Source organism: Andrena cerasifolii, chromosome 11, assembly GCF_050908995.1.
Source record: "Andrena cerasifolii isolate SP2316 chromosome 11, iyAndCera1_principal, whole genome shotgun sequence".
NCBI lineage: Eukaryota > Metazoa > Arthropoda > Insecta > Hymenoptera > Andrenidae > Andrena > Andrena cerasifolii.
In genome coordinates this window covers 12,168,756-12,194,231 of record NC_135128.1, presented here as the reverse complement: position 1 = coordinate 12,194,231, position 25,476 = coordinate 12,168,756, and the positions used below count along the sequence as shown (strand labels likewise).

Sequence of the window (25,476 nt, the reverse complement as noted above, 5' to 3'; positions counted from 1 at the left end):
AAACCTCCGCGAAATACGGTAAGATGGTTCTGGACCTGAGACACCGAGTGAAATACTCTGAATACTCTGAAACCACGAGCCCGTATCAAAATCCCTCATGGCTCCGTGGAAACGTCCAAGAGGCCGTAAAGTTGCAACAAGTGCGCGACAGGGAGGAATTAAGAGAAGCTCGTAAGAAGCGCAGTTTTTAAACGAAAACAATTTAGCTTTCATGTTTCTATGCACGCTTCGCTATTCGTTTTGCGAGTCCGAGCGAAGATCTGTCTTCGCGACACCAAACTGGGACAATAACTTTACAATCGAAAGAATCGTTGTGGTGGGCCATAAAGTTTCGAATGGCACGAACGAAGACGACGCTTGAAACGGATCGTGAAAGTTACGCGCGCGTCTATCAATGGTGATGTTACGACATACGAAACATCATTTTCGGAAGGAGAATTCCTTCGGTATGTGGGTTGTGGAAGCATGCATGGAAATTCTAACTTTTACGCCAGTGACATTTTATCTGGCGGAAGGCCTGCATATCGCGGCTTCATTTGAAAAATTATCAAGCATGCTTAACGAAGCATTTTCTTAGTCGTATTCACGAGGGTATATGAAATCGAAACACGTATTTGGAACATAAGGTACGAAGCAGTTCTTCTGCCGAGCCCATGAATATTCCTGAGGTAAATAATTCTCGACACCGTTTCAAGCTGTCGGCCCTGGACACCCGTTCCAATTCGAAGTGGCAGAAAGGTCGTGTAGCATCGCGATCGATATGATTAATTTTTATTGCGCTACGATTCGCTATCGAGCAGCCCGATATCGATACGCAGATTTCACTGGACAAAGGAAGTCATCCATAGCGCCGCGTAGGATGAAAGGCTATACGGCTGAAACGTGGACAGCTTTCAAATAAAATTGTTTGGGTATACCCAGTAAAAATACGGTTGATTAAAGCAGCAAGAGGAATCCATGAATCGCATCCGATTAGCGCCTAGAATTTCACGGCCACGATTTGCAATTCTAAAGAGCAATCTATGACGAAGATTACACCGTGACTTACCACCTCTGGCTTAGCACGCGTATTCGTGCACTATCTTTCAAATTGCATGCACACCAATTTCGCAGACTACGCACGCCAACCGTTCCCACTCCAGGTGATTTATAACTTGCTTGTTCTTTACTGGTGAGCCGCGGAACTTTAAATTGCAGCCGCTTCGTCTAAATTCAGAACCCAGCCGATTAAGTATTAATTTGAAGTTTAAACTTGTCTTTGGCATGCAATCGCGGCTTAATTGCCACCGATTTCCCTCAACCTGTAACTTGAGCTTCTTTTGAATGATTGAGGAAGCAAACGAGGGAACATAAATTTGATAGAGTTTCTTGAGAAAAAAAAAACGTAGAAGGAAAACTTAAACGGGGACACTCGAGGGGAAAATGTTCTTAATGAAGAAATACGGGAGGTCTGCGGTAATGGGGCCGCCATTTGCGCAAAATATGCTGCGAAATGCATAAAGGATGTGTACGTGATGTGGGTGGAACGCGCGAAGCAGGAACGTAATTTCATCTGTGTAGAATCGGACTGGACGAAAAACATTTCTGAAGCGAACCATATTCGCGATGTGCAATTCTACGAAAGCTATACTTCACTTGTCCCGAATCATGCCCTACTATTTGGGGAACAGTGTAAACCGAACTCGTAATTGAGTTTTCCGCATGGTACAGTATTTAAAGAGCACAGGTACCTTTCACGGAGGGCGATACTTGGAAGAAATATCACCTGTCCCGCGCGCGCGATCCATTTTTCTCTCCTCCGTCCTTCCACCTCTCAATTTTAAAGAGTGTAAATTGGATTTGCCCGGCACTGTCGCGAATGATATTAAAGCGTCGAGACAAGGTTTACAAGACGTAATTTCTCGGCGAGCGTCAATGACTGAGGGAATCGTTCCTGCCCGGCGGGCAAGCACGTTTTATGAAGAGAAAAAATTTACCTCCCCGTCCAGCGTGCAGCACCCTCGTATTTTCCGTATTCGCTGCTTGTAACGGCGTGTTTCCCCTCGCGAGTTAACAGTCACTGCGGATCGCGGATCTGCGTCGAAATTGCATAGTATTTTCGAGTGTTTTCCGCGTCGAAATTGTATCAACCGCGCTCAATTCTGCCGGGGCCGTTTGTAAATTTACTGTGGAAATAAGGTCCATTTATTTTATTCTATTCTGTAAATTTGTATTCTCACAGGCGCGATCGCTCCGGCTGTCGTGGGAATACCCGCGGATGTGGGTCGTTTTTGTTTTCCACTGAAAACAATATGCCTGGAAGCATTGTAAATTCACTGGGCACTGATATTTTCGTCAGAAGAGATCGCTTTATTAATATCATTTCAATCTGGGTTTGACGGTTTGGTGGGCCGATGATAAATTGTTATCAAATTTCTCCGCCGTCGCGCGATGAAAAATTCATCTCTCCATTTGATTTGAGCAGAAACATTTTTTTCAATGCTGCAAGCTTCTCTGTCTAGAGATTTCCGCTTCCGTGGAGATAAATTTAATGAATATATTTGCAGCGAATAAAAGCTGAAAGCTGTCCCTTTTAAGCAGGGAAACTTTCGCATGGCTTAGCTGTTAAATCGCTCGAACGATGCTCCTAGTTTTATCCAATGTTACAACCGACATTGCCAAGGCGAACTCTAAATAGAGGAATTTACGCAATAGCCATTTCAGTCTCGCTGTTTTACTACCTCTTCATTCCCGTGTCATGCTCTAAAAAAATAAATAAATTCGATGCCAACGGTCCTGCTACACTGCGGAAACTTCGTCCCTTCAATTTAGCGCGGCGTGAACCTCGATAGAAGTGGAATGTTAAAAAAAAGGGAATTACTGTTTTTTTTTTACAGATGGCAGTGATTCTGAACTCAACGTCGTTTCCCAGTATGGGAGGGAATGACGATAACGAGGATGATAGCTACGTGCCATACGACGAGCGACCGGAAACGTACATCGTACCAGTGGTATTCTTATTAATTCTGGTAGTAGGTGTAACTGGAAACGGGATCCTGGTGCTTACCCTGCTGCGCCACGCCAACATGAGAAACGTCCCCAACACTTATGTCCTCTCTCTGGCTTTGGGGGATCTTTTGGTAAGGAAGAAATGATCCCTTTGTGGTACCCGAAGCTTTCGAGCAGCAAAAACCATAGTTTATTGCTAATTGAACCGCGTTGAAAAATCCACCATGCCGTTGCAACGTCCTAAGAGCTTATCGAACAGAAAAGAATCTGCTGCGATATATTTCCCTTCAACGTAGATTTGTAGATAGGAGAATTCGCTCGAGAACGCGTCTCATTTGTAAGTGGAATACGAACACGACAGTATCGGATTTACGTGGACCGTCGTATCATGCGGATAAATCTGTCACAAGTGGTGTCACTGCTCCGATAGTTTTTACGTCGACAGTTTCACGTGGAGGATGTGTCGACGTTCACAAAATGGGTACGCATACTTTGGAACGTGTCTCGATAAAGTTTCAGCATCGCCCTGGAGAACAATATTCAGTTCGATTTTATTAATGCACACGTTGCTCCCTTCGATAGCGCCTCTGATTCGCGACAATGGCCATGGACAGGGAATAATTCATACTCGAATAGGGGTCGTTTCAACACTAATGAAATAGATAAAAATTCTGTCGCTTCGAAGAGAATGTCGAAACGAATGAATACCTTGAATTTCTTCCGAATATGTGAACAGTGATTATTTCGTGATTATTTTGTATTTCTATTTAAATCCCACCGTGCGTCGCTCGTCGCTGCACACAAATCGCAGTCCAATATCATTCGCTTAATCCTTCGTTGTGTCCTACGGTATGTATGTACATTTTGTACATGCTATTTTTATCTTGATAGGTTGTCACTCGTTTCTGTGAATTATTGAATCGGCGGAGTTTGAGATATCGTTTCCACCTGCGCGATTTTCCAACGACGCACTGGAACGACGCGACGGAAGCGAGAATCCTGAACGCGATGTAAATGCAAAGGCTCGTGGAAATGTTAGAGATATCTTTCCAACCTGTTCACATTTCAGGTGATCGTGACGTGTGTGCCGTTCACGTCGATACTCTACACGATCGAGTCTTGGCCGTGGGGCCTAGCAGTTTGCAAATTATCGGAGTGCGCCAAGGATATTTCGATCGGCGTCTCAGTTTTCACTCTGACCGCGTTATCGGCCGAGAGGTAAGTTGTCAAACCCAGTTATGGTTTGGGGAAATTGTTGTCTCAGGGCTAGAGTAGCCTAGTCGTAACTTTCGCGGAGTTCCAACCCATTAATGGACCAATCAACCGGTTGCTTAAATCACTGTAACTGGCCCTAGGAAATTAATCCGCAAAGTCACGTAGCCTCGAAATCTACTCTAAAACATATTTATGTGGAAAGAAGACAGTTTTATTTGTTGTATCGTAGGTATTGCGCAATCGTGAATCCCATACGGCGACACGTAGCTGGATTGAGCGCAAAACCATTAACAATACTAACAGCCTCCCTTATTTGGGTGCTGGCGATTGTTCTGGCGATGCCAGCTGCTCTTTTCTCTCACGTGCCGACTGTACCGTTGCAGGGTAACCACAGCATCCTGATCTGCAGCCCTTTCCCCGAAGAATTCGGTGAGTACCGGCAATCCAAATGTTTCGCAAAGTCTGCGCATCGTTCTAGTTCGTTTCCCTTGCACCTCGGCTGGTGCTCCTCTGAGCATCGATAGACTGTAGATCTTTAAAGAACGACGAATTTTTCATGGATTCAGGAGAGAAGTATCAGAGGGGGATGGTGATGTTCAAGTTTCTGGCTTACTACGCGATACCACTCTGTGTGATAGCTGGATTCTATTTGGGAATGGCACGGCATCTTGAACTCTCCACGAGGAACATGCCTGGAGAATTGTCCAATAGTGGTCACCGTATGGAACAAATAAGGGCGCGCAAGAAGGTGTGTAGCGAAAATCAATACTTTCATTAGAGAAACATTTCTCATCCATCAAATTGTAGTTAATATATATTTGATATCCAGCACGTTATTGGAACATTCGACTGAACGCACTATACTCTGCATAGAGTACAAGTAATCTCCACACGATTACCAATAGGTCGTGGAATAACTTTACGCCGATAGTTGTTTAAGATCGACGGAGAGAAACCTTTAATAACCAGTTCCCGAAGCAGTGTAATTTTCAAAGAGGCACTAATTAGAAATTGCCATGCTCTAGGGAAAGGTACCTATATTGCTTTCGGGAAACTATTACGCTTTCCACATTGTATCCGAATGAAAAGCAACATTCCATCGCTTTTACTTATTACATCGATACGCGAACTTGGAAAAGTTTCTGACGCCGAGCGAACTCGTAAAAGTTACCTACTGCATTTACCTCGTTTCACTGTACAGAGTACGTAGTAAGTTCGCGTGAAATGTATCAGAATTTACTTCCACTTCGATACGTTTCACTTTCCATCAAGTAATGAACTGATGCTCCCACCATATCAATAACCGCTGAGGCAATGAAGTTTCCATTTAAAGTAGAGGGTAATCTATCGGCGAAAGAGACACGTACGTTGAGTAACGTTCAGAGTTTCTGCTGAATCAATCTCGAAACAAGAATAGGACGCATTTCTTTGAAGAAATCGTGATTAAATATCGCACCAGTTTGTAGTATCGACTGCATCCTCGATGTTCCAGCGTCATCCTTGACATTCCGTTATTGTATATCTTAAAAGTGGCTCTGCGAACAACTGGATGTTCGGTTGGCTGCCGAATTATCCGATACGAAATGTCACCGGAGCGTAACAACAGCGATACGACGAAACTTTCCACGCCGGTTCTTACATTTACTTCTTCAATTTTGATTCTCGTTGCGCAGAAACTATTCGGCTGTCTTCTGACCCGCCTATTCCGAGAACCAGTGAACCAGTTGTTTCGCGTTCGCGGAACGACGGGAATGTTTCACTTGCGACCGCCGCGATTTCGGCTCAGTAATTCCAGCAAATAATATAATCGATTAGCCTATAAATACGCGGATGACAAATCGTTTCTAGATAACGGGGGGAATTACGCCGAGGCGCGATTCAATTTAACCGGCTATCTGCGGCTAATCCTCGCGAAGACAAACGGCAAGCGAACCGTAATAGCCCATTCCCCTGAATGAGTTTCCCTTATCTCTTACTGATTTTTTATACCCGGTGAAATACTTGCGTCCGTTTTGCATCATTTTCTGCAAGACTCCTATCAGTATACAACAAGTACTCTCTAATCTCTAACTGTCGAGTATTTTTTGATGCTAAGATGAGTTATCAAATCGTTATCTGCAATTAATTACTTTAAACGGTACAAGTGTCGCACTCAACTGATCTGTTATTTGATTCTTCCTGCCTGACGCCTGCCATTGACTGTGATTGACAGGTCGGAAAGATGGTGATCGCCTTCGTGATTATCTTTGTCATTTGCTTCCTACCGTATCACACGTTCATGCTGTGGTTCCATTTCTGCCCGTCGTCACGGCAGGACTACGACGACTTCTGGCACGCCTTCAGGATCGTCGGTTTCTGCCTGAGCTTCGTCAACAGCTGCGTCAATCCGATAGCTCTGTATTTCGTTAGCGGGACATTTCGCAAAAGGCGAGTAGCAGATCGAGCAACCGAAAACGTCACCGAATTACATGCTCCGTGAAATTCGGTAACAAGGAAACTTTCCACAATAAAAACCGCGATGCCTTTCAGTGAGCCTTCGCTTCGTGACTCAATTAAAAAATTGCTGTTGCGTCCCATACGACGAAATTGAATTATCCACGTTGCACGCCATTGAATCATTCATTAATTAAAATATAGATCGAGCTTCTCTGTTGCAGATTCAACGAGTACCTGTGCTGTCGCCTCTCGAGGAGGTCATTGAGCGTTTGTCGAACAGAAACCACGGACAGTTCTGAAAGGAATGGCAATCGTAGGCGAACTTTGTCGCAGAAACGACGCATAGGTGGCCCTGGGGGCATATACGAAACCAGCTTCAGCTCCACTTTTCGGAGACACACTCATGATCTGAATTCGACAGCTGTTTATGAGCTCGGCAGCGAGGATACCACCAGACCAACTTCAAGCTTAGTTTGTAAGTAGTTTTTAAGAATGATCAACTGATGCATCGACGAGATCGTTTGTGCCAATGCAGGCACTGATAGCACAAAGAACGATCAACACTCCGTGGATGTTTGAAATATCGTACGAATTTATTGTACAGAGACGTAAGTTAATCGCGAAAGGATGCGTAAGATAAAGGGTCCAAGCTTAACTCCCTATAGAGACCTCTACGCAACTTACACGTCGAGATGCGTGCTTTTTTATTTAATCTATCGATAAGGGTAAGTTCTCTCTGTACAGCTTGAGAAGTTGTAACGAGATGTTGTCAAGAACTCGTCCTCGAAACGAAACCGTCGAAATGGAAAATGATAGAGGCTCCGGGCCAACTTTCTGTGTATTCGAATAGATTTCCTTAGGCTAACAGCTGCACAAAATACCTGTCCCACTATCTGACCAAACATTTCGTCCATCCTAAGTAGTTCATTACCGTGAAGAATTCGATTTTAACTGGTAACGATAGGTCGAACGTCGTTTGCTAATTTTTACAGACTCTACTTAAGAACATGCTTGCAGTCGCAGTGATCTATTGAAAGACGCATTCTGATTCCTCCGAATGGGTTAGGGATCCTTCATCGATTTGTAATTATCCGTCGTCTAGCCGTGAATGAAGTAAATTGATTCGCTTCGTCCTGTCGATATCGTTCACCCATCCAATTGCGTCCTTTTTCCCCCCTTTCCCTTTGGTCCCGCTAATCTCCCAGCGTCGATCTTGGATGAAATAAATCGCCAGATGGATAGTGTAGCGGTGAACTGTATAGAGAAGAGGATCTCGGCGTTATTGAATCGCGTGGTGAGATTTAATTAGAGGGGCGAATAGAAGGGCCGTGTATTAATTGTGTTCTATCCGACGACCTTGCCCCCTTCGCTCGTAATCGGAAATTCCTGTTTGACGTGCACCCCTAGTAACAGGATTTAGTATCGCGCGTCCATTGGCCGTCGCGTTTCCGTGCGTTATAGACGTTCGCTGTTCAGATAACGCCTGGACGTCTTCTCGATGCCCCTATTATTGCTGTAATTAGGCCACACGGCACGGAAGCGTTTCGAGTGAATCGATACGAAGTTAGAATATGTATTAACGCGAACCAATCTTCAGCTCCCTGTGGATCGAATAAAATTTCTTTCGCGGGACGGACGCGTATGTTATTCCCGGTTGAACGACTGGCGTTCGACTCGTCACTGTGCAAAGTCCGCGGAGATCTGCGAGATACATGATTCAGAAATCCGAAGCCTTCAACCCCTTAACAATCATTGTGTCTGTCTTACAATAACTAGTGGAAAAAATTGTAAAATATATGGACACTAGTGGGAAATCGTATTACATGGAAGGGTAGCGCTGCTTAGTTGTGGAAGTAGGAGGATCCCACAGAGACCAACTTCGTTGATAGGGCGATTTGTCAGAAGTGCAGAGAATCAGTGGCAACTACCCCCAGCGAGATTCGTCGAGCTTATCTCCGCAATCTTTGACACACCGGATAAGAAATACGGTTGCTCCGCCACTGTCGGGCAGCTAGTAACGTATTCCATCGGAGTTCGGAGTAAGGGGCGCGTGCCAGCCGTTTTTATCGGCCATGGGGCACGCGCCCGAGCAAACAGGGGTTCCCAGCACAATGTTCAGCTGCATCTGCAGGGGAGGCCAACACGAGGGGCACAGTTCCATGGGTTCTCGAGGGGACTAGAGGGGAAGAAGCCATGGTAAACCGTCACCCTCGCACCAGTCTCTTGCAGCAAGGGTCTCGCCACGATTTGGCTAGTCGATGTCGATCGACGCCAGTCAACGGTTCTTTTCCAACTGCGTCCCCGGAATAGAGATGGAATTTTCGGGGTGAATAAAGGAGCTGTATACAGAGAAGATCCATTAGCACCGGCGCCAAGTATCTCTGATCCAAGAGGAGGGAAGAAGGAAGAAATGCAGGCTTAAGTGCAGACTACGCATGGGAAATCAGAATTATTTTCCGCTGGTGTTACTCTCGAGCTTTGAATCGCAGATAGTGCTATCCTATCGCGTTCTTTGCAAAATATCGTTGGTGAAATTGTTCCGTCAAGTTTCGTTGTTCCTGCCACGTGGTTCTAGTCGAATTCATTCAAGATGAAACGATACTCGTCGGTAAGGGATACGCTCTTATAATATACTGTTTGATACTGCAGGATTTCGGTGTACCATTTAAGTTTTCCCTTGAAACAGGCACCGTGCTTGGCGGATGGAAACAGTGATGCCAAAAAGATCAAGTCGATCGAGGTAAATTTGGTTCTGCCATAGTAATTTCGTTATCGAGTGGAGTGTTACTGATTCGCGTCGAGGTTGGAGTGCAGTCTGATTATACGTCTAACAGCGTGCATTCGCACATGGTGTTTGTACAGGAGCCAAACGCAAGAGAGTATCTGCAATTGGCGTTGGCCAGAGTGTTGGAGCTCCAACGAGAGATCAAAGAGGGAACATACACGACGGACCACACTAGCGATCTGGGTATTATTAATTTACTTCATAAATCTTCCGTCTGACACTCCTACGTGTGTGGCCACACCTTTCTCAAAGTTTCGCGCGAGTCTCTTAGGTGCCCGATGATTCTTCTTCGTTTGTAGTTAATTAAGTGGTAAGTTGAAGGAGTTAACTTCCAGGAAATTCTGTTCAGGCGAATCCAGTGGCGAGGAGGACTTGACGCAGGAAGTTCTTCGAAAAGTGTTCGAAAATTTGCCCGGAACACCCGACTCTGTTGGAACTATCATCAACAGAGCGTCGAAGCCAAAGAATTCTGAGCTCGACGCAATTCACGGTAAAAGAATTCAGCTTTTGGGTTACGACACCTGTCGCAGGGCTGCGGTAGACTTCATGAAGAATGCTGTCCGCGAAACGAGGAAGGATACGCCCTCGAAAACGCCCCAGTTGAATTATCCTGGTTTCCGACTGGGTACGTATTCGAGAAATGAGCCGAGGATCGCGCATCGCAGAACTGGTCTGCTAAAAGGTTCTCACAGAAAAGAAGCCGGCACTTCTTACGACCAGGAAATTCGCGACAGAATGCTGAAAAGCTTGGACCTCCACTTAGCTAACAAACAAAGGGATTACACTGCTAAATTGATGAGGTCAGGGATATAGTTGCAGAAAATGCAGTGGATCTGCCTCGAGCTTTGCTTAATTTAATTGAAATCAAGAGAAACCTTCTGAAAATGTATGAATTAACTCTACCGAGTAATGTTTGCAGTGTTTATAATTATTCGATTCGATAGATTAAGAATATTTGATCTAGTCAGATTAGTTAAAGGCTGTACACCTGTTTTAAGAATTGCTCTAGTCATGCATACGAGTCAATGAATATTAATTATGGAAACTACGACAGCGAAGCATTGCTGCAACTTATTTTTCTACGGTGTAGACTTATGTAAGTGTAATGTGCATTATCAAATACTTTGATCCGAATTAAATTATTTCGTATATAATATTTTGTATGCTGCGCGAACGTTGTAGGCTTCACCCTTCTCACCCTTCTTCAAAGTCTTCAGGATAAGAGTAGACACTGATCGGTGAAGTATCTGAAATATTTTGTAAAAAATGTTTATTCCTAATGTACAATTAAAAAAAAAAACAAAGACCTTTAAAGGCATCTACGATACAGCTTAAACGTCTAAACGCTTCGCAACCTTCCGTCACGTTTCTCGAGTTGTAAAAAAAATATCAGAGAATTCGCCAATGGATCGACACTGGACTAGACACTGGTTTTTGTCATTCATTCGCGATATCAAGAAAAGTCAATGTCCCGGGTTCTCTCTGTTCCTAGCAAATAGACTACGTCTTCTCGCGTATCTTTTACCTTTCGTATCACACCCCTCACATGCAAATCTGCGACAAATTTTCGCTTTAGATCCACGAGGATTTCCACGTTATGCCTAACGAGATATTATGCGCATATATGCGGTCTACGAAATAGCTAACCTAATCGAAACGCAACAGGACATCGACGGAAGAAACCTTTCGAATCTCCTCGCGTTAAAACTCTGCGAGGCGGAGAATACTTTTGGTCGAAAGCTGCCCCAAACTTACTGAAAAGTCAACGTTAAAATGTATAGCTTCAGAGGTACCGTCGATTCCGCGCTCAAAAATGCACATTTATCAACCAGATATTTTACGTCACTTCTGTACTCTAAAATACATTATTCGTTATTTTCATGTTAACACTGATATCGTCAATTTAATTAACGGTCAGTTCTGGTTTATCCCTAAATGTTAAACGATAGCATGTTATCTTTAAGTTCTCAATTTCATTAAATCTTAAACGATACATCATTACTTTAGTAACTAAGGAAGAATAAAATAGCAGCAAACCTTATCCCTAACGAAATATTCTGAAATTTCCTTCGCTCTTTTCGTTGTATCAATGTCCTGTAATTAAAATGACGATACGATAGACGTGCAGCACGCCCCTACGATTGAAATTTGCTTGTTCGTCATGCTTAAAGGTACGATTAGTGTTTGTCGCACAATTTGTATCTACGAATACGTGTACATAGCTAATACAACATCAATTTACCTGTTTATCATCTAATATTATAACTAAACGCTTAAACGTAGCATACAGAGGGCTCAAGCAGCAGGATTCAGAGTTGCCGCTATTCAAGTGCCAATCTGATCAGTATCGATAAAATTTGAACAACCATCAATAGTAAAATAAAATTTAGATACTTCTACTCTGTTTTCCTCCTCCTACTCGGCGACCATCCTTCGAAGAAAATATGTATACCGTCTCTCCGTAATCACAATCTCCCATTATCCGTACAAGACCTGCTACAAAGCTAATAGAACTTTAATTGACTCAAATATTATCCTCTGACACGATTACCATTATCGATTGGCTACTATTTTTTAAAAGTACCTTAGCAAGCTACATAGTAAAAATAACTTGAACGAATTCCGCGCCGTGATATCGATTTTGTTGCCGTCTCCTTCGCCTTCTAATCTGATCCGATGTCTGCAAGGCGTTACTGTTGAAACCTCCGGAAGTTGCATCCAAATAGAGATCGTATTTTGGACGTGATCGTGGATCGTCGAGCGATTTCTCAGTGCTGCTGCACAAGAGTGGGTCCGCTGACAGGATTCCTCCAAGGATCTGGGATATCGAAATGAGCAGGAACAGTGATCAGAGCATCGTCCGAGGTTCTGTCCGCGCTGCAGTTTTTCGGCTTGACGCGAGTGGTGTTGACGCATTCGATGGGGAGCTTGTAGAACTCCGTCTTGTAGTTGTAGCCCTGACTGCTGACGCGAATGATAGTATGCAAGGGAACCTCCATGTAGGGCAGCTCCTCTCGCTTCTTGTCCATGAAAAATCCGATGATACAGCGAAGTACAGCTTGATGGGACACCACGAGGATGTTGTCTGACCTTTGCAGCTCTGCGAGCACTGGCCCCACGCGTTGCATCGCGTCGACGTAACTCTCGCCCCAAGGATAACGGTAGCGCAGCTTGTCTTGGTCACGCCACGCGAACTCCTGGGTACAGAAAGGGATTTAGAACTGTCTTGATCGGTTCACTGGCTGAAGATTTTCCCTAAATCGAATCTTGAATTACCTGTGGATATTGCTCCTGCATCTCCTCGTAAGAGAGACCCTCGCAGACTCCAGCGTGGAGTTCGTTGAGTGCCGCGACGTGTTCTTGGGGCGCCTCCACTCCACGCGCAGTAGCGATGGTCCTTCGAAGGCGACTAGTCAGGACGCGAAGGTCAGGAATACGCATCGCGTTAAACTTGGTTGCCAACGCCTGTGCGTATCTCTCGCCTCGTGCGCTCAACACTGCGTCTCCACCAACTTTGCCGAGGATGTTGTACTCGCTTTCTCCGTGCTAGAAACGCGAGAAAGGTTTTATTTTCTCTGTCCATTAAAATTCATCAGACTGAAACTTAATTGGCAACATCTGCGGTTCGCAAAAAAAAACAAAGATAACTCGATGTAAACGGTAGATAAGTCGAGTACAATCATGTCTGACAGATAACTGTCGGAAAGCTACCTAACTGTTTTGAAAAACAGTAGATAAGTGCACCTAAAATTCCAAGTACTTGTCCCGACAGTATGTTGAAAAGAATTGCGGGTTTCAAGGCTGTTCGATGGCCTAAAAGTATTATTTACTAACCCGAGAGAAGTAAAGAGTGTGAGGCATGACAGTGACGCTTCCGAGATATCCAAGCACGCTGAGCTCGACGTGGCCGGAGACTTTGGAGGTTTCGATGTCCATGGTGGCGGTATCGATACGGATTCTAGGATAAACCTTCTCGTCCATCGGCTCGTACGTGCGAACATAGTGAGCTACCTTGAGCCGCAAGTCCTCCTCGGCCCGCGATGGGTCCACGCCGACGTAGTCGGTGCTGTACCGCAATATCTCCTTGTAATTTCGCTCCAGTACAACCGGATCTTCGCAGACGCACTCGATGAAAAGGACGCGATAACCGAGCTGCCCGGAAAAATAGTCGAAGACCTCGGCGCGCTGCGCTCGTGTCACCAGCGTGGCGTCCAGGATCTTCAAACAGGAAAACTCTTAAAACTAATTGCGCCGACTCGCTACTGATCACGCGGCCTTTTCTTCTCTCTCGCGGCGTTTGACTATTCAGTACGATTTCTCCGCTCGATGTTCTCGTTCGGAATTCATTCGCTTTATTTCGTTAATAATCGATTGACATGTTCTCCCGTTCTCTTACATGTGGTCTGGCGAACCGAGAACGTTGGTACGGAACTAAATTACCGCTATAGAGATCGTTCCTCGAGCGTCTACGGTATGCGAATGCGACGAATCGAAACAGCGACTAGCCTGGCTTATACGGTTTCTAACGTAGAACGCTACGTGGGGCACACGTAAAGCCGAAGAAAAAATACCCAGGCAAAACTTGTAAGACGGGATTCGATTTGACCGCGGAGAAAGGGTGGCTGCGAGACCGGCTCGGCCAGCCAGTTAATCGTGCCTCCGCGGCTACTGATCTCTGTCTACTCGATCATGGCCGTTCTATTCGATTCGAATATTGGAAAAAAAATTGCCGTTCGGGCCTCTATCTAAGGCCTTCTCGGCTTCAACGAAAGATTACTCTTTCGGGTAAGGGCAACGCGGGTTCTCGTTTCATTTCGGACTGGTTTCATCTTCAGACCGACGAGCGATGCGATATCACGCGTTCGCCTCTAACTAGGCGAGACTCTAGTTTGCTCGTGATGCTTACAGCTACGGAATTCCCGGCTGCGAGCCACGTAGCACAATCGTGCATTGCGTCTCTCTGGGCCAGGGCCCTCAACGCTGCGTTTGCCGAATGATCCGGGCGAAACAGCTCGTGCGACACCGCCTCGCCGTACGGTTCCAGCCTTTTCCTTCGATACTCGCTCACTCTCATCACTGCAAACAGACAAAGAGTCGTTCAGTTTTCGTTCTCGATCGACGCAGCAGTCGGCATTCTTTTCGTCTCAGTTTGGCTGCTCTTGAACGTTGGTCTTAAATAGCATTGTCAAGCCTTGTTTGTAATAGACAGCTTATGCTGAGTCAAGAGGAAAGCGTTTTCTCGCGGAACAGAGTTCAGGGGAAACCCGATTGTAGGAAAGTGATAAGTTCCTTCGCGGTAGCTAGTAGCGGGTTTGCCAAGCGATGCCTTGCGAAAGAATAAATCCGTTCAAGGTAAGTCGTAACTCATAAGCGACAGGCTACATAATACATTCGCCATATGTGTCAGACGAATGCATTTTATGGCCGTGCTCGACGTAAGAATGCAAGGGAAAAATTGATATCAATCTGTATCGATTGAACGCATAAATTATGTTCCCCGACATGGAACCGTTTACAAGTGAATGATAAACAAATTTAATTGAATTCAGCTTCGGGAAGGTATTACGTAATCTTGGTCTTTATAAGCGTATAGCATTATATATTATGCGCTTGATGAATTGCCTTTTCTTCGCCCTGGTATCGCAGTGACAATAGACAAAGCAACATTTCTCACCTTTGGTGGAATCGCCATTCCAATTGAGTCTGCGCGAAAGGCACTGAGCCACCTGGCTTTTTCCACGACCTGGTAAGCCACACATGGCAATCACGACCCCCGCGAATTTGCGTGGCGATTTCGTTATGCCCGGTGTCCTCATCGTGATTTTATCCTTAACAGGTTCTGCGAAACAAAAGAACAAGGATTAATGAGAGTGCAGTTGCTTATGCAAGTACTTAGTGAGTCAGATTTGAACACGGGCCACCTCCGCCGAGGTCGAGACAAAGGGCCCTGTATAAGAAAATACCGTGTTCGCCGGGAGAAATAGTGGTACCAAGAAAATGGCAATTAGGAATTTCAAAGTACGCGTAACGACACCCACGCTATGTTCTGTCCACGCCCAGGTCATTTGTTGTTATATACAATGGTCCACTTTAGTAGATGCACCAAAGCGATAATGATAGTCTTGGCAACGCGCCACTATTAAGCTATACATCAGCATCGTTCGAATGATCATAAGTAGCACCGTGAATTCGTGTGACGTTGTCGACAAGGGAGCGAAGATGTCCAGGCACAGATTCTTTATTTCACAAGTTCAAATCATGAAGTTTGTATCGCACCGTTCGCGTGCACGGGTCAGGCAAGCTTTTCGAATCAGAATCGCGATGTAAATATCCTATCGGATTAAAATCTCGAGAAAACGTCGATCGATCGAAGGGAATGAAAGGGAATTCCTCTTACCAATCACACACATGTTTCCTACAATGTGTCACGCTGTCCGACCCTGGTTTGCAGCAACGTGGGATCGATAATTCTGAACGTGTCTCAATGTTACCACCAGCGAGTCTAGCGAGCGAGCGTGCGAATTGTTCGTACGAATCGACCGTGCGAATTTCTAACGAACACTGAGGCCTTCGTGGATCCCACACTGCGAGCGGACGTCGTCGGTGAACTTTATATTTAGAATTCTCAGCTTGTGCGACAGCTTTTGGCTGCGCTTTCTCAGCAGTCACTTCCTTCGTGGCATTATCCTCCAAAATACGACCATCTTTCGCTACTCCGATTTCTTCGTTTCCAACGTGTCACGCAGACTTGCAGTTTCGTTGCCAAAACTTTTGTTACGTCGGCAAAAAGAAAATGTAATTCACGAGACCCGATTGGAATTTCATTCAATTCGAACTCTTCGATCTGGTATTTAATACTGAGATACTTATTTAAAAAAAAAAATCGTTGCGTGTTTGTGCTCGATAACATGATGTAAATCAGCATAATATTTACAAGCAACACCGAAGAGAATAACTAACCCGTTGTTGAAAAAAAATCTTCAGATGGCATAGTGCAACGAGTGTTATCGCATTGCGTGTTTGCTCAAAATGTTCTTAGACACAACAATCTTAGCTCGAACCGTTAAATATCACTCCAGTTTTACGAGTATAAAAGACAAGGCGATTTTTATGGCAACCAAGAGACATATCGTACTCGTGTGGTCAATGATTTCGTCATTTGCGATATCTGGCTTCTTTTTTTATCCGCCTATCTTTATACCGCTCCGTCAGCAAGCAACTCTATCGTCAGAATTAATTACAAATTAGCCCTCTTGATCTCGGGTATCAAGGAGTCACGATCGAGTTTGCGATTCGAGTTAAAATTTCAATACCACGGTTCCTTAGCCCCGAGAATGCTTTGAAAGGCAGATCGCTGCGGAACCGGAAGCCTTGCAACAAGTGCCGATTAAATGATCCAGCTGTTGTTTTATCCACACTGTCGAACAATGTCGACTCAATGTTCGATTAATCTGCATCCGATATCGGTCAGTCAAGACCTGTTACGCGGTACTAAGCAACGAGAACCCCATCACGAAACACCGTTTAAATGTAGTTTAATAATCCGTACGTTGACCTGAGACGTGTCGTCACTCGATTCATTATTCAGACATGGAATTGCGGGGGACGTGTTTGTGTGACGAACCCACCACGCTGCTCGTATGACTGTACACATGAATATTAATTGGAACTGCGCTGCGTGGAATAATGCTATCGAATCAGGTATCATTTCACACTTGAACGTGTAGAGTTATGGAAAATAAATTCCATAAATGCTATTACGTTACGCGCACAGACACCGAGCTCGAAGTCCGCGCATAAGAAATATCAAAAGTAGTTACTGCCGGCTGCCTGATCTTGAATTCATCATTCCACTTGTGGCGAAGCATTTTCACCCGACGCGTCGCGCAGAAGGGTGAAAACAAGGTCAGCCCCAGAGAATCGATAATCGGTCCCGGCAAGGAACTCTCGTTAGTCTGCATCAGGGTGCACCCCCGGCACTGCAACCCCCAGCGTCCACGCATTGGCTGCCCAAGATCCTCCAAGACGTTCCATAAAAATTTTAACACTCGCACGAAGATAAGCTGATTCACGAAACCACGAGTAGATATAGCGGATCTATTAAAATAAATTTGAACTTTGATAACACGAAGTGACACGAGCTAGATAATAGCGCGATATCCCTAAAGCTCCGTATTAAAGCCTTTGGTCTAGATAAAGGCGTCCGATAACGAATTGGAGCAGACGTAATAAGCCGCAGATAAGGAGCATCTTTATCGTTGGATCGACAACGTGTTGTGAGACAGCGCCGCAGCTGACAACGTATACTATTTTGTCGTGGTATTTATATACATACTTGCGTGGCCGCAAGGACAATATAAATAATTGGCGTGTGCTGTAAGCAACGCACGTGCACCGACTGTACGCGAACGATCGAAGGTAGCATTTCAGCGATACAAGCACACCTTTCGGTCGTGCATAAAGGTGTTTTTAGGCTCGTTAATATGTGCAACAGTTGCTATGCACCTTGCAGTTAAGCATTCCACGTTGCTATTCTATCATACTTAATAATACGTCTGCGGTATATTCTTGAAGGAAATTATTCATTTTCTTTTATTTCCCTTTCACGTTCACACCTTTCACATTTTTCCTACAAGTGAGGAAAACAGTACTGTTTGCGAAGTCTTACGTGCCTGCGTGCGTCAGTACGCTTCGAAAGTCAAAGAAATCGCTATCCCGAATGATTTCACAGTTTCGCCTGATTAGATTATTAAATCACTGGCGCGATTAATAACATACCTGGCAGATCTTTCGCCCTGACGCAATTTTAATTGCCAATTGACGAATGCCGTGCACGTGCTGGCACTTGAAATTCAACATTTCCAAATTTATGGAATTCCCACCGACAATAACACGGTCGCGGCTCATTCTCAGCCATCATTCATTTGCATATGCTTCTGTCGCTTTGTCGCTCCTTGTTAACCTTCGACGTCGTAACTGTCCACTACTGGATAATCTACTATCGTTCGCGAATGATTGGCTTTTCGAAGGACGGCTCTGGGAAAGACGAAATTTTCGAGTAGGAGGGTGCTCCCTCGCTACCTCGCATCGGTCGTTCGGTAGCGAAGCATTCCCGAAAGAAATCATCTTCTGCGACGCGATTCTCGTCTTTCATGCTGCGTCCGGCTGGCCTTCGCCATCGCGTGTCTTTTCCAGTAATCGACAACCACCGCGTTTTTCATTGATACAGAATTATCGCTATCAAGCACTGTGAGCCGAGGGAACGACGCGTCGTCTGCACGAAAACGAAACGCCCCTCTGAACATCGTGAAACGATTGGTTCGACGCGACGGTGATAAACAAAGAAGCCACGATATTGTTTGTCAGTGCATGTTAAATATTTGACAAGGCCTCTATTATTTAAACGCATTAAGTTAGTCGCTCTTTCGCTGCTGATAAATTTGTCTCGTAGATCACACCGCTGCAAGTTTAAGGTGGCTATTCGTCCTTTTCTCTCGACACCGGATCGTTGCTTAACTTTTTACTCGTTCCAGTTAAAGCGACGTGTTTACCTGTCGTCGAATTAGTCGCGAACGGATAGCCCGCAGGTACGCTTTAAACTTTTATTCGTGTCACGGATTTCGGAGGACAGGGATCTATTTACATCGCGCGGTATTTATAGAGATACTTCGATATCTAGCAGGGCTCACATTTGCGAAACTGCGACCCGTTTCTGTGGAATTTCGATGCAATTCGACGTGCCTTGTCTACCCACCATGAATTATGAAAATGCGATTTTCTCAGCCGGCAGCCTGAGGATGGAGGAACAAGACTTTTGCCGGAGGGACGACAAAAACATGCCTACGTAGCATCGCTGTACTTCGTGTTTATTTCAGACCAACGTTGTTTATTGCATTTCTATGCGTTTAATCATAACAAGCTGATTACACAACATGTTATCGTAATGTCTTCGTTCCCAACGATAAAGCGACAGTGCTCTTGTAAATTTCGCAATACCCGATAGTGAACGATGAATAGGAATGCCCCTGGCTAAACTTATCGAACGTGGTTCGGTCTCGAGAATGTAAATAAAGCCAGCAAACGACGGAACGTGAATTATGTTCCCATAGATTTACCTTTCCGCTGTTCCTCGGCACTTGGAGCCATGATGGCAGCGCTCAGCGAGTTGTCCTTCTGTACACAGGACGTGCTGGATGTTGAACCTGCCAGCGTTATCTGCTGCCCGTTGCTTCCTTCTTGAAGGATGCCGGCTTGCAGGGCGAGTTTCCTCACGGCGAGACAGTAACCCAGAATCGGAGCCCCGAGCAAGTCAAAACATGCGGCGACCCAAGGCATAACCGGCAAAGCTTATCAACGGAGGTTCCTCTAGCTCTTCCTCCAGGGAAATCGCGCCGATCGACAGATCGGAGGTAGACGAGGATGGAATCAATGACAGGAAGGATGAAAGGGAGCCTGGCGACACTTCTGCTTGAGGATCCAGCGAGCAAGAGCCCTCTATTTGTACGAAATACTCGCTACGAACGTGTCCTATTGCTACTCCTCCTCCTTTCCCTTCCGCCCTTGACTCTTAGGCTAAAGTTCTTCCGAAAAATGGTCGCTGCTTGTGTGCCGTATGATGGACAACAGGTCCTCCCTCATTCCAATTTGCTTGATCCTCACCTCCGGAGCCAGTTTGCGGACTTCTTTGTCTTTGCTCGAAGAAAAGCCCAGTTCTCCGGTTCTGCCCCTTTTTCTCGATATCCCCTCTGATACTTCCCTCGATTTACCTTGCCTTTTCTTTTAATTACCGTGCAGGTTGCTTCTGTTAATTGCTGCTACGAATTGCTCTACCGTGCGCACGCGCTCCCACTATTTACTGGTGATTTACATAGTCACGGTGCTGCTCCACCGTCGTCCCATCCGTCGGTGTTCCCTTTTCGCCTCCTCTTCCACTGCGCCTTGGATATTTATACGTATGCAATGTCTCAACCTCTCTTTCTCACCCGACAGGAGCGAAGTGCTGGCCCAACCTGGTTTCACTTCAGCACTTTGTTCAATTGACCGACAGAGAATCAGTTCTCGGTGAACCGGTTTGCAGGATCAGCTCGGCGCACCGGGACCAGCCAAGGTTGGATGCAATCGAATTTTTCTAACCAGCTTCCAGCCTGGCTATTCGTTGCCTCTTCTACTGACCACCGGCTCGATTCCGCGTCAGGTGTGTCACACGAGTGAACGCGCGAAACTATTTGGAGATTTGGAGCGTAAAAAGAGTGGAAATTTCTGCGAAAGCGGTTCAACTGTATGCGGCTCGAGGTAATTCCAGCGACTGGTGTTCCTTCATCCGCAGCAGCTTTTACCAACATCGACCCGGACCTGACGAGCGCCCTCTGTTGCAGCCAACCAATCAACGATTTCCTGACCCCTCTACCCGCCTATAGCAATCGCGTTCGGAACATGTTGTACGGGCTCACGTTTACCGACAAAATCCTCATATTTCTTGGATCAGCAAAGCACGGGCTAAAAATAATTCTGCAGAGAACTTTTCGGGTAAATCGCAGTTAAAATAGAAATGGGAAACATAGGGACAACCGAAAGTGCCTTGGCCCTAACGTAGGATGTTGTGGCCACCGCTAGGGTGAACAAAATAATCGTACTCCAAATTTACATCGCTACTATAGCGTTCTCCATTCATGTTTATTTCCGTTTTTAACCGACTTAAAAAAAAAGGAGGTTCTCAGCTCGATGCGTGTGTATGTAACATTGTTAAAATGGACTGGCATTTTGTAAGTTAATCTTTATTTATCTGAGTTTTACCGGCCCTTCTTCGCTTTGTATCAACTGAATTGGAAAAACGAGGAATGCAAGATATATTAATCCTTCGGAAGATGACTAGAGGGAATATGATTCTTAATAGATCAATTGGGCCCAGCGGCGGTTAGCATTAACTCCTATCAGAACGTTCCCTTAACTTTATCTTGTGCATTCACGTTATGTCCCATAAACTCTAGTCGTAACTTTTAATTGTATCGTTGTACGTTTACTCTTGCTCGCCATCCGGCAATTCAACGTTACGTAGTCACTATCAATTGCGCGCAAAAGAAACTGCAAGATATGCCGGTCGTGGTTCAAATCGAAAACATTGCAAACAGATGACGATTGTTTACAAGAATTAGGAGACATTGCAGCTTTGCCTATTCTGCTATAACGGTGCCTGTGTGGAAATCATATTTGCTCTGATCGCTATCTTGTATGGATCGATCCTCTCTCTCCCTTGGCCTGCCAGCTGAGCAAAGTCCACATTTGTTTCCTCTATTTTCCCAGGGCCATTTAACGAACCAGTGTCCAGACGCGTGTACAGTCAGCATCATTAAGATCAGCCAGCAAATGGCAGATCATTAACGTCTTGACCTGTCAAATTACATCACAGTTTGATACATTGTGCACGTGGCCCGCGTATTTACGTACGGTTAGTCGAATCGTTGGATTCCCTCGAGGTCATTGTATATCTGTAATTCCAGTCTTCGATGCACGCCGCCAATTGGATAATGTAACTTTTCCAATGACAAAATTGCACTGTATTTATGCAACTTGTTGCGCAACGCGGTCCCACGCGGCGATCTTGCGGTTGATCTGAATTTTTTTTTTGTGTACGAGGAAACGACTTTGATTTGGGTAATTATTGCTCTAAACGAGAAATATTATTGTTCCACGGGAGGACGGTGAGTCATGAACGCAAATTCGCGAGTGGGAAAACACAAGCCCATGCCGCAGTTTTTCTACGACTAGAATGGACTCTACTCCTACACGAAACTTGCAGTTTTCATTTAGCCTTCTATTTATAAAATTAGCATTCTATGTTTTCGCAAATATGTTTTTCCAAGCACGTGATTATGATGTATTTTCCACTGCGACAACCTTGCAAGCATCGTAGCTTTTTCACGATAACGAAAATGATCACGCTCAACGAATATGATCATCAAATTCTTCAGCAAATAAGGAGAGTCTTCTCCGTGGAAACTTTCGATTCTCGGTGAAAATTCATTGATCACCTCGCGAACGGAAGATTCCCTGTTCCTCCACCTACGTGACATGGTATCGGAATTTTTGAACTCGTTCAACCGATAAGGGAAGAGACAACGAATTTCCTTGCACGTGATAAACGTGTGCTTTCCTGTCGCCTGATAAAATGATAGGGGTCATGAACGATCGGGAGTAACGCGAACTGAACTCGGCGATCTGTTGCTAAACCATCGCGTATGATCCGTTAACTTAGCTCAATTGAGAAGAGAGCGTCGGAACATCTAGAATCATCGTCTCGCGAAGCAGACGGTCCTTGTTCCAAAAACGTTTCTGCCAAGAAGGCGAACATTATCGTTTAGTCGCTATAAATAGAACAATGTTCCCATTACGTAGTACTAACCTATGCTAACAGCCAATTTGTAAGGCGACGCAATTGTTTCAACGACCCTTTCACGACTGTTAGCTTTCGCAAGGTCCAGAAGATGAATGAATTATAATGTGTTAGTAGTATATGACTCTTTTGCGTGTGCTTTAACAGGGCAGTATAGAGTTTCAGTTTGAAAGTACCGCTCGATGCGATCTCTTTGATTTTCAGTTCACAGCGCATTACAGAAGATGGCGCAGCGGTCTCGATCAATACCAGTTGAAGAGTCGAGAGTTTGCGTTGAGCGCTTCGACTGTTCACCGTACACGTAGCGCTGCGTGCTACGTGTCGCGATAAATGTTTGTCAAAGTCCCAACGATAATATGGCGTTTACCTTGTGGTCCCTTTTCGAAGCCACTTTGTTGTGCTTGAACGCTGTTTGTGTGTTGAACGAAGAGAGGTTTCTTGCCAAAGGTGCACATCTTTGTGGTTCTTTTTCTTTTCGTTTATAGCCGCCAGATTTTAAATTGCAGAAGCTATAGGTTATGTTACTTTTAATTGGCGTGCATTAAGATTTCATGGCATTAAATCGTTAAGTCACTAACGGCTTACGTGCATAATTTGTTTTTCGAATTGTTGCAGTCGGTTGGGCACCCTGGCAAAATGTCCAAGGGTTTGGTGAACCTCCTACTATGAAATCGCAACTCATGAACCTGGTTAAGTCTATACGAACAGTGGCTCGAGGTAATTAGCGGACACTTTGCAACGTGGCTGGAGGATTTTTTTTTTTATATATTCCTTAATATTTAATACTGAAATGTACGTTGTGTTTTCTGTTGCAGTTCCACTGATATTCCTAAATATTTTAACAATTATTGTAAAACTGGTGCTTGGGTGACACGAATGATTGAATGCTGCGAATAAAAGGACAAAAAGTGTGCTGTGAGAAGCAAAGACACTCAGTGATGTACATAAGTAAAACAATTAAATTCCTTCATTTTTTATCTTCACATTAAAAACAAAGTGTTCCTTTTATCGTACCAGATAATTTAACTTTAAAAAAGAAATGCATTTTCCGTAGGTATATATTTTTCCTGCCAGTACTACAAAGCTAGTTTGCCCACACTTTTTTTCAATATATCGATCATATTTTCGATTTCCCGTAATTAAAGGTTAAGTTCGAGAGATTCGAATTTTTTACCGCGAGGTTACTTGGAAAATACTCCATTTTTTGCAATTGCGATTGCTCGAGGGGTCCACAAACTTCCGGTAACGGAACTTGCTTTTGTTCGATGGTTTCGCGATTATTCCCTCATGAGCAATTCAAATGGCGAATCGGCCGATGATCGGGCTGTAAATTATCTTGAGCGCCCAGGTGCAGGTAGCCGGATAAACCTCGACGTCTGCCTCTTTGTGTATTTACGAACGATGTAATGGCGTGCACGGAAAGCCAATGATTTTCCCGCAACTTTCTCCCCTTCTTCGCTTTCACAGGGTAGAAACATCTCCGCGTAATCGATTCCGACGCTAATGCAGTATTTGCATTCCGAATCGTTTTAATTGCGTCACGTTCATCATTTTACATTTATTATTATTTTTTTCTCTAATATCATGCCTTTCTCTTCCATTCGAGTAGTCTCGCGAATAATACAATTTCCACGTCCTGTTTAATTTATCACCGCGATTAGTGTTTGATACTTTCGCGGGTAGAAAATGACCGCGTTGATTCCAACGGAAACGTGCAGCAACATTATAACGGCGCGGTCATTTCTGGCCGATCTCCTTCACCACAACTGCTGTAAAGGCAGAAGTAGGACCGTGGAGTTGCGCAACCGGCTCGTCCGATTTACACAATTTCTGGGCTCGTGCTGGGACCCGTTAAAACTGCACGTTTTTTTTTCTCCCTCGCTGCAAGTACGACCTGCATTCTCCGCACTCTTTTTCGTAATACTTATCGAGTTATATAAGTGATCCTTCCCGAGAGTCCGTCTTCCCTCGGCTTCTCATTTTTCTTGCCCAACAAACCGAGATTTTGATTCGGTGCAATTAGCGCGGATCTACGGGATAACTCGCGGAATTTTTCGTGGAGCAGAAACGCGTTACGTAAAGTCTCGATCTACCCATCCAGGTGTGTATATACCTGTGTATTTGTTAAATAACTCGAGACACGAGCGCACGTACTACCAGAAATCATTATAGCCGCTAAAGGTGTAATTTAAGAAAAAGAGAGAAATGAGACTCCGTAGAACTTTCTTCTATTCTCGTTGAATCGTTTTTATTATTACTTCGTTGTTGAAAATCTGGGAAAGGATAACGTGAAACGCGGCACGTGGTTACACCACCTTGACTACACCGTAATTACAGCTCGCGGAAGGCGCTTATCTAATTGCCAGCGCGTAATTGTTAGCGGGTCCCATAATTATGGAAAAAGGCGCGAGTCGCGGCCTAAGCAGTTCGTTAAAAACATATCCGTTCGCTTTAACGAAGCGGACGTAGGATGAAGCAACGCGTCATTCCGGCCAAAAGCTCCCGGCGCGGAACTGGGATTAGCGAAAGTAGATATGTACATATGTACAACGTAGTGGCAGGGCTATTGTGAACGGGCACGTTTTACGAGCAGCTGGCTGCTCGACAAAATCCTCTTCCCATAATTGACCGAGCGGATTACATTGTGCGTCACTGTGCCCGC

The 25,476-nt window shown here is 44.9% G+C and overlaps 4 protein-coding genes across 5 annotated transcripts; 3 read left to right on the top strand and 1 right to left on the bottom strand.

The window, feature by feature from the left end:
- Positions 1 to 128: 128 nt before the first annotated feature.
- LOC143374694 (neuropeptide CCHamide-2 receptor) lies at positions 129 to 9,595 on the top strand. Its single transcript, XM_076823029.1, has 8 exons — positions 129 to 668; positions 2,877 to 3,119; positions 4,058 to 4,206; positions 4,433 to 4,632; positions 4,770 to 4,951; positions 6,416 to 6,630; positions 6,861 to 9,379; positions 9,502 to 9,595. Exons 1-7 carry the CDS (start codon positions 654 to 656, stop codon positions 7,120 to 7,122), a joined length of 1,266 nt encoding a protein of 421 aa, XP_076679144.1. The 5' UTR covers positions 129 to 653; the 3' UTR covers positions 7,123 to 9,379; positions 9,502 to 9,595.
- LOC143374704 (uncharacterized) lies at positions 9,403 to 10,728 on the top strand. The gene is made up of 2 exons (XM_076823057.1): positions 9,403 to 9,607; positions 9,774 to 10,728. The coding sequence occupies exons 1-2, from the start codon at positions 9,487 to 9,489 to the stop codon at positions 10,235 to 10,237; spliced, it is 585 nt and encodes a 194-aa protein (XP_076679172.1). The 5' UTR covers positions 9,403 to 9,486; the 3' UTR covers positions 10,238 to 10,728.
- Positions 10,678 to 20,752, bottom strand: LOC143374688 (6-phosphofructo-2-kinase/fructose-2,6-bisphosphatase). Of its 2 annotated transcripts, none has more exons than XM_076823017.1 (6): positions 19,540 to 20,752; positions 15,099 to 15,263; positions 14,331 to 14,500; positions 13,259 to 13,642; positions 12,701 to 12,970; positions 10,678 to 12,621 (listed from the first exon to the last, which is right to left on the bottom strand). In XM_076823017.1, exons 1-6 carry the CDS (start codon positions 19,757 to 19,759, stop codon positions 12,193 to 12,195), a joined length of 1,638 nt encoding a protein of 545 aa, XP_076679132.1. In that variant the 5' UTR covers positions 19,760 to 20,752; the 3' UTR covers positions 10,678 to 12,192. The 2 variants fall into 2 exon arrangements, with proteins under 2 accessions (XP_076679132.1, XP_076679133.1); XM_076823018.1 differs by lacking the exon at positions 19,540 to 20,752 and adding an exon at positions 15,822 to 16,271.
- A 2,300-nt stretch (positions 20,753 to 23,052) lies between these two features.
- On the top strand, positions 23,053 to 23,810 carry LOC143374709 (immediate early response 3-interacting protein 1). The gene is made up of 3 exons (XM_076823076.1): positions 23,053 to 23,261; positions 23,430 to 23,531; positions 23,630 to 23,810. The coding sequence occupies exons 1-3, from the start codon at positions 23,171 to 23,173 to the stop codon at positions 23,683 to 23,685; spliced, it is 249 nt and encodes an 82-aa protein (XP_076679191.1). The 5' UTR covers positions 23,053 to 23,170; the 3' UTR covers positions 23,686 to 23,810.
- The last annotated feature ends 1,666 nt before the right edge of the window (positions 23,811 to 25,476 follow it).